The sequence below is a fragment of the Microtus ochrogaster genome, chromosome 5 (assembly GCF_000317375.1).
Source record: "Microtus ochrogaster isolate Prairie Vole_2 chromosome 5, MicOch1.0, whole genome shotgun sequence".
NCBI lineage: Eukaryota > Metazoa > Chordata > Mammalia > Rodentia > Cricetidae > Microtus > Microtus ochrogaster.
The window spans coordinates 43012032-43020907 of record NC_022012.1 but is presented as its reverse complement, the minus strand read 5'-3'; the positions used below and the strand labels follow the sequence as shown (position 1 = coordinate 43020907).

At 52.5% G+C, this 8876-nt stretch overlaps 1 protein-coding gene across 1 annotated transcript in view; it reads left to right on the top strand.

The window, feature by feature from the left end:
- Positions 1–322: 322 nt before the first annotated feature.
- Positions 323–8876, top strand: part of LOC101984150 (zinc finger and BTB domain-containing protein 16) — a 124149-nt gene continuing 115595 nt past the window's right edge. Inside the window, exons 1-2 of the mRNA XM_026779092.1 lie at positions 323–436; positions 3178–4535. Coding sequence (XP_026634893.1) covers positions 3268–4535 — 1268 coding nt within the window. The 5' untranslated portion in view covers positions 323–436; positions 3178–3267. The remainder of the gene's footprint in view (positions 437–3177; positions 4536–8876) is intronic.

Here is an 8876-nt window from a genome sequence, read left to right as displayed (position 1 = left end):
TAAGGGTGATGAGAGCGGGTACTGCGAACTGCCGGGCGATGCCGCCGCTGCCGCTGTGAGATCCGGAGCAACAGTTCCTCAGCAACACCCCTTCCCCGATCCAGGCACACCCCTCACCCCCTAGGCACGCACACCCACCCCAAGCTTCAGGCTCGGCAAGCGGTGAGTGTGTGTGTGTGTGTGTGTGTGTGTGTGTGTGTGTGTTGGACACGCACCGCCCAGCGATCGCCTCCCGCCAGGGCGCCCTGGGGCGGGAGAGGTTTAGGCGGGTGGCGCTAGCTTTGGCCACTCGGCCGCTGGGCTCCTGCGGAGCTCTCTGGTTGCTGCTGCAGCAGCAGTCGCCCGCGCCGGTTGGGGGTCAGCTAGAAAGCGGAGCCCTGGCTGTCAGCTTAGGCGCAGCTGCTTCCCCAACCTTCTTCCTCGGGGCACGGTCCGGGTGAGAGGTGGCAAGCCGGGAGGTCTGCCGGGGCTGTGGGCGCGTGTGGTTGGGATTGGGTGGCTTTGTACAGCCAAGGGCTGGTGGAAGAGCAGAGAGCTTGTGGGTGCTCATATGTATGCGGACCGGTGTGCTTGGCGTGAGTGCCTTATTTATTTGTGTTTATTCGCTGCCCCGCTGGGGAGCTAGAACCGAAGGAGCCGAGGAGTGGACCTGGGAGGCGGAGGGGAGGGGACTGGTACCGCTTGGGTTTTTGTTTTCTTTAGAGAAAAACGTGGTGGGAATTTTCTTTTTTTCTTGATTAGACTTGATGCCCCTATTTAAGGAGAGAGGGAAGCTTCGGAGAGACTCCGACACTCCGGGTCCTCCTCGGCTCTCGGTGGGAGCAGCCGTGGCGCCGGAGCTCGCTGTGCGCTCCTGGCCGCGCACGGTGGGTTTCCGGGCTCTGCACCTGATGCGTTTGGGATGTCTTTCCCACCCTGGAGCGCTGGTTGAAAGCTTGCCTAGCCCCTCGCACGCTCCCGCACGCGGTCGAAATACGCACGATCCCGCCAGCTTGCCGACCCACTGGAATGCACAGAAGCGCTCCGCTGCGACCAGCTCGCCTTCTCCCCGCCACGCTCCCAGCGTGACTAACTCGGGCATGCGGGCAGCTGGTGTGGGAGGCTGGGGACCGTGCTGATGGCTTCTCGAGGATCCTGATCCTGGGTGAGAGATGAGGACCCGAGATCTCTTCTTGCTTGGCCTCCCACTACTCGCCGCAGGGCTTTTGTGCTTCCCCTTCTTCTGCGGGTTGCACCGCCTGGCCGGCCTAGCTACGCCGTCCGGCCCGTTCGGACCTTCTCCTTTCCCTGGTCTCTTTCGCTTTCCCTCTTTCCTTAGCTCAGTTCCCTTTCTTCCAGAGGCGCCTGACTTCTGGGTAAAAGTTGCTTTCCCAAGTTTGCCAAAGTCCTTTGCAAGTCTCGGCGGGGGGTCGCTGAGAACGAGGGGGTGTGTTGGGAGCGCAATCGATCCTTGGTGCTCTGGCGGGTTAGCGCTTTACCCAGCGCCTCCTGGCTGATCGCTGCAGCTAGCGAGGGTCCGATCGCTGGTACAGATCCGCTGGTGAGAGAGAGGGCACCTTGATTTGCCTCAAGGGCTCAAAGGCTCCTTTGGGAGAAGGTACTCGGGCCGCGAACCTTCTTTATTTTGATTCTCTCTCTTAGTTTTTTAAAACTCTGATCTCTGCCGAAAGCACACAGTGTTCATGAAGTCTTTGATGAATTATGTCTCACCCTTGTTGATGCCCTTCGTTTCCACTTTGGGGTGGACAGTGAGAGTAGCCAGCAGGTGCTGTTAACCTTTTCTGCATGAGTTTTGTGCCTCCGGGTCCTTAAGACTCCCGTTGAGGGTGAAGGCAAGCTCCATGAAGAGTGGGCAAGAAGTCTAGCTTTCTCTCCCCTCTCCCCAGGCCATTGGTTTTGGGAGATGTTGGCCACAGCTAGGCACAGGCTGCGGACCTTGACCTATTAGGTCTTTCTGTCCACGTCCCAATGACTGTTCAGAATCGGGAGCCACTCAGTGATCCCGAACACGCTCTGTGAAAGGCTTTTTGTTCCAGCGCAGTCTTCCTTACCTTCTGGACTTAACCAGAGATGCTGGTGCCAATGTCACTTCTAGAGCCATGTCCTGTGTCAGTTTTTCTCCTTGTCACTGAACTTGCCAACACCTGGGAGGTATCCAGTCTGGCATGAGCCCTCAAGGCTGTTGGTTGGGAACATACCCTCCTATGGTGTCTCTCTGCTTTCTCATTTTAGAGTGCTCTGTCCATTGGGCTCTTGTGAGCAGGAGGGAAAGGAGGAGGCCGTAGCATATTGTATAATTGTATATAGGCATGTTAATACTCTTTGGCTAGCGCGCGCGCGCACACACACACACACACACACACACACACACACACCCCTTGGACGTACAGAGTACCTCTGAGGAACTTGTAGGTAGAAATGATAAGCTAGCATGTGAAGTGTGGTGTCTGTGTGTGTGTGTGTGTGTGTGTGTGGTGTGGTGTGATGTGTGTGTGTTCTTGTCACAGCCTAAGAATGGGTCTGCCAATCCTTTGCAGCCCTGACTACAGAGCACAAGGACGGAGGCCATAGAAGGCACTGGATGGCGGAGCGAGGACATGGTTAGGAGATGACAGCCTTGTTGCTGGTAGATACCAGGCCACCGCCGCCACCACCAACCACCTCTAGCAGCCCTGGCTATCTTTGATTTGTCTCCTAAGGCCATTTCAGTGAAGCAGAACTAGAAAAGCATTGAAGATGAGGGTCTGCTTATAGGGGATTGGCAGTAAAGCTGAATGCTTAAGCTGACTAAAGGAAGGGGTTAAGAACTCGTTAATTTTAAGTATGCTTGTGAGCCTCATGGTGGACACTGGTCCAACACGGGAAGTCTCTATTCTCAGGCTTAAAGAATGCCTAGGATTCATTGTAATCTTCATATTACTTCATCCAGCGGATGCTACTGAGCCGTTGATTAAACATATGGGAAAACAGAACCTTCTTTTTACTCTTAGAGCCCTGGGCTTGTTGCAAAGCCTGATTCATAGGTTTTCTAGGAAGCCCAAGTCCCTTCCATTCAAACCCCAAGAGATCCTCTTGCTGGAGTGGAGGCATACTGTAATGTTTGAATTCTTAATATTAGGGACACTGGGGATGTTGTCACTTGCTCATCTCTTTTATTTCTCTTCTTGCCTTCTCCAGTCCCTTCCGCTAGCCCAGGAACCCTACCCCGCCCCACCACGCAGAGCAAAGAAGGAAAGAGAGCCCCATGCCTGAGCCAAGGGGAGCATCATGGATCTGACAAAGATGGGTATGATCCAGCTGCAGAACCCTAGCCACCCTACGGGGCTGCTGTGCAAGGCCAATCAGATGCGACTGGCCGGGACTCTGTGCGATGTGGTCATCATGGTGGACAGCCAGGAGTTCCATGCCCACCGGACGGTGCTGGCCTGCACCAGCAAGATGTTTGAGATTCTCTTTCACCGAAACAGCCAGCACTATACTCTGGACTTCCTCTCGCCAAAGACCTTCCAGCAGATTCTAGAGTATGCCTACACGGCCACACTGCAGGCCAAGGCAGAGGACCTTGATGACCTGCTCTATGCAGCCGAGATCCTGGAAATCGAGTACCTGGAGGAACAGTGCCTGAAGATCCTGGAGACCATCCAGGCATCTGATGACAATGACACAGAGGCCACCATGGCAGATGGCGGGGGTGAAGAAGAAGAGGACCGCAAGGCTCGATACCTCAAGAACATCTTCATCTCGAAGCATTCCAGCGAGGAGAGTGGGTATTCCAGCGTGGCTGGACAGAGCCTCCCTGGGCCCATGGTGGACCAGAGCCCTTCGGTCTCCACCTCTTTTGGGCTTTCAGCCATGAGTCCTACCAAGGCAGCAGTGGACAGTTTGATGACCATAGGACAGTCTCTCCTGCAAGGAACTCTTCAGCCACCTGCAGGGCCCGAGGAGCCCACACTGGTGGGGGGTGGGCGGCACTCTGCGGTGGCGGAGGTGAAGACAGAGATGATGCAGGTAGATGAAGTCCCTGGCCAGGACAGCCCTGGGGCAGCTGAGTCCAGCATCTCAGGAGGGTTAGGGGACAAGCTTGAAGAAAGGAGCAAAGAGGGGCCTGGGACTCCCACTAGGAGCAGCGTCATCACCAGCGCCAGGGAGCTTCATTACGGGCGAGAAGAAAGTGCTGAGCAACTTTCACCTACAGTTGAAGCTGGTCAGGGACACCCTGGGCGACAGGAGCCCCTGGCACCCCCAGTGGAGAAGCATTTGGGCATCTACTCAGTGCTGCCCAACCACAAGGCCGATACTGTGTTGAGTATGCCGTCTTCAGTGACCTCTGGTCTCCATGTGCAACCTGCCCTGGCCGTCTCCATGGACTTCAGCACCTATGGAGGCCTGCTGCCTCAGGGCTTCATCCAGAGGGAGCTGTTCAGCAAGCTGGGTGAGCTGGCTGTGGGCATGAAGGCCGAGAGCCGTCCTCTGGGGGAGCAGTGCAGCGTGTGTGGGGTCGAGCTTCCAGACAACGAGGCTGTGGAGCAGCACAGGTAATCCCCTGTCCCAGCGCCAGCCTTGCGACTGCGCTCATCTTCTGGTCCTGATGGTGTTCCTTTATGTTTGGCCCAACCTGAATCTGGGAACCTGACTCCTCTGTGCTCTTTGAAAAACAAACCCCAAAACAAAACACTCTTTCCCATACTGAAGCACAGGAGAACCCACAGTTATTTTCAGAGGCTGGTGAGAGGACCTGATGTCTATCCAAAAACATTAGGGAACTCATGGGCCTGGCTTTTAGACCATCTTTTCTGTTTTGTTTTTAGGGCTTCCATTTGCTTTTCCTGTGGTTTGATCTATGCTGCTGTTTTGCCCAGAGTGACTGTTTAATAAAAGTGGCAAGAAAAAGGGCAGGAGGTGGGGGTTCAGGCTGAGGGTCTCCTGTGCCCAGCTACCGAGCCATGTCATCATGTCATCAGGCTTTTCCTACCCCCACTGGCCAGTTTGTGCAATGGCAGTGCATTGTCTTCAGCCTGGGACTGTAGCATGGGTTTAAGTCCTACACATACCCATAGGTCCCAAATGTCTGTTCTGGCAGATACATTGGGAGGCAGAGTAAGTTCTAGTTAAATTCAAGGACGAGAACGTGTGTAAGAGTTTTGGTCTCAACAGCTTGTATAGTCCCCTCATATCCCTTCTCAGATCACAAGGGCTAGCCTTGGCTGCCCTCTGGCTTCTGTTTTCATTTCTGCAACCCCCCCCCCCCCGGGCTTGAGTTCTTCTGAAGTGTTTGGTTCAGGACCAGTGCTTTCCCTGGAATTTCACATTTGCTACAATAACCTTAAGAGGTAGGTAGTGTTTCTTTTACCAAAACACAGGAAAATGCTGAGATGGAGTCCTAGCAAGGCAGAAAGATTCAAACTCAGACTTAAATCTGTCACGCATTGTGGTTCCTTGTAGCTATCCTGTGAAGAAGAGGATCCTTCCTGCAGGACAGGTGGGGGACCATTGATCAGTGCTCTTCAGAGCGGGAGTCCATAGTGGGGTGGTCTTTTCTGTTTGCTGTAAACTATAAGCCCATCATTTGCATTCCTCATCCCTGGGTCTGATGACTTGTGCCCGCAAATCCGGTTTTCAGTTGTCGTGGATGCTAGCCTTTTGCACTCCCCTTCTTCCATTTTTGTTGCTCATTTCGGGGACCTGAATAGTAGGTGGGAAATTGATACAGTCACCTCTAGCCACAGCTTGCTCCGAGACTGCCTGATTGGCCTCTCTGAGCTGTACCCTATGGAAAGACGCACTCAGCTAAAAGTAGCCGCTTTTTTCCCAGTAATACATAAAATAACAACTGCGGGTATGTGTCTTCTTGGTGCTTGAGCTGCTCGGAAATAGACTGACGAAATTGTGCTTCTTTTTGCTTACATTTTCCTTGAGAGGAAACTCCCTCCCAAACTTGACAGAATTGGTCTCTCATCTCCGGATGAGAACGTGCTGTGAAAAGTGCAGTATGATGGAAAGTCACTTTTTAAGGTCACTCTTGGGGTGGGGATGAGGCTAGAAAGACAGCTAGGTTGATAAAGTGCTTGTTCTTCAAGCGTGAGAACCCGAGTTTCGATCCCTGTGTCAAAAGCTGTGCACACAAGCAAAAACCCAAGCTCAACAAAACGCACGGGTAATCCTAGCCCTGGGGAGGTGGAGATAGACAGATCCCTGGATTCCCCCAGCCAGTCAGCCTAATCTACAAGCTCCAGGTTCAACAAGAGATCTCATTTGAAGAAAAAAAAAAGATTGAAGTGGATAACAATTGAAGAAGATGCCTAGCGTGACCTCTGCCCCCCGCAAGCGCACACATGCACAACACTGCATGCACGCACATAATTTTGCTTTTCCTTCTGATTTATTTCTTAGAAAATTTATTTATTTGCTTTTGAGACCAAGTCTGACTGCACAGCCCTAGATAGCTTGGAACTAGCTATGCAGAGCAGACTGCACATCAGTTCACAGAGACCTGCCTGCTTCTGCCTCAGATCAGAGTGCTGGGATTAAGGTTGAGTATCATATGCCCAACCTTTTTCTAGTTCTTGTATCTCCAGAGCCAAGAGTTCTCAATGAGTCTGTGTACATAATTTTCTTTCTACTCAAGAAGGCCATGAAATATGTAACTGTCCTGAGAGTTCTGGATTCTCATGTGTCTGGGACTCTAATTGGGGAGAGGCGAGGGTTGGCTAAGTTGTATCTCAAGGGGTTGAGATGGGGAGAGCAGCCACACGCAGGGTGAGCATCTTCAGAGGTTCTTCAAGCTTTCTGGGGTCAGTTTTAGGGTTGATGCTGATTGACGTGACATCCAAAGTCACTGGTGCTGCGGCCACCATGTAGCCACCATGAAAGTGAAGTTCTGTTCTCTGTGTAGTTCCAGCCTCCTTTCTACATCTCCCTATTGGCTCTGAGCTCTAAAGGTGCAGGGCTCCGAGCATTCCCATCCACTGGAGCATGTGTGAGGTGTTGTGGACTGTGTCCCTGTCCTCATAAGGTTGCAGCTATGAGGCTTGATTCTGAAGTCCTTGGTGCCACACTGTGGGCTGATGAAAGAAAACATGCGCTTTTGACTGAGTGCAGAGATGAGTCCTGCACCCCGAGTAGCTAGATCTGGAGTCAGATCCTGCTATGCTAAGCTGCAAGGTCTGAGGAAATCAGGAGAGGGAGACGATATTCGCGTGCATGTGTATGTAACCCTGACTACCCCGGGCTAGATGTACAATGTGGGACACCTTTCCTCTCCTCTCTCCAGGAACCAGGATAATGCACCATCTCCCCATTCCCCACTGTTCTCTGTGCATCGCCCCCTCCCACCTATCAGCAATCTGAGAAATGTTCAGTGGAAGAAAAATCATCACAGCTACCAGTGCAAACAGAAAGGCTAGATAGAAAAATCCGACGCCAGGAAGCTGTGGGAATTGGCTGGGATCCTAACAGGGGTGACTATGATAGGTTACAGCCACAAGGTTTATTTTATTTTAAGCCAGCAGGTTAGAGTGTTGGTACAGATGAAGTACCTGGCGTTTGTTCTTGCTTTGGGGATGAAGAAAGGGCAGACTTGCGGAGAAGCAAGGCAGGAAGGGGATTGGATATTGAATTGCATGCATAGGTTTTCCCATAACTTGATCCCAACCTGGGGTGGTAGGAGCACCTTTTGGCTGGACAGAGAGTGGTAATGAAACGTTATGTGTCGTGATTCCTGTATCAAGGAAATATCAGATGATGGATGGATGGATGAACAGACCAGACAGAGACGCCACTTGGATAAACCAGGCAGCCTTATTTCACTAACAGAACCAGAAGGAAGCTAGCCAGTGAGAAGACATGATAGATTCGGCAGTCTACCCAAAATTCTAGACCCAGGAATCTTTTCCAGCAGGTCCCTATGACAGGGGACAGCGCCTGTGGGAGAGGGGACCCTCTCCAGCTTCTGGAAGATGGGACAGTCCTGTGTCAAGGCTCACCTGTCTTCTATGAAAAACCGGAGCAGCTCAGCCTGTGGGTTGGTTTGGATGTCAGGTCTGCCTGTGGCTTAGTCTAGATGTGGTCTAGGATCCAGCTCACCCGGGTCAGATGCTCCTCGTCATTCCCAGCCTTATGCAGGGGTCCCTAACATTACGGGAACAGCATAGCTGACCGTGTGGAGACTCCACCCTCGTTTATGGCTTTGTCTGCTCCACACCTAAGGCAGCTTTTATCGTGCTTCTGGCCTTGGTGTTGCAGAATCAGAGTGGAACCTATATATTCTATAGGAACCTTTGCCAGACCAAATACTGATCAGCCCTCAGGTCAGCCCACCTCTGCTGTATAGTGGGAACTCTTATTTAGCTCTGCAAGGGAGGCTCAGGAACCAGTGAGCCATCTTGCTTGGCTCCCTGAACCTACCTGTGTAGAGCCCTTCCTGAAACTTCCTGGGACCGGCTGGAGGAGCTGGAGGCTACACATTCCACGTAGCTGGGATGCCGGAGCTCTGTCTTCTCGGCTCAGTCTCTCTCCGGCAGACTCTCTGTTTTCACTGAGGGACCTGCAGAGATCAGATGGCTTGCTTTGAGACAGGACCTTGTGTATGTTAGTTAGCTTGGGACTTAATATGTAGCTGAGGATGGCCTTCTTTGAACTTTTGATCCTCCTGTTGCCACCACCTGAATGCTGGGAGCCATCATGTCCAGTGTTTGTGGTGCTGAGGATCAGATTCAGGGCTTTGTATATGCTAGGAAAGTACTCTATTAACTCTTCACACGCACCCTACCAACTGATCACACGCACCCTGCCACCTGATCACACGCACCCTACCAACTGATCACACGCACCCTACCAACTGAGCACACGCACCCTACCAACTGAGCACACGCACCCTA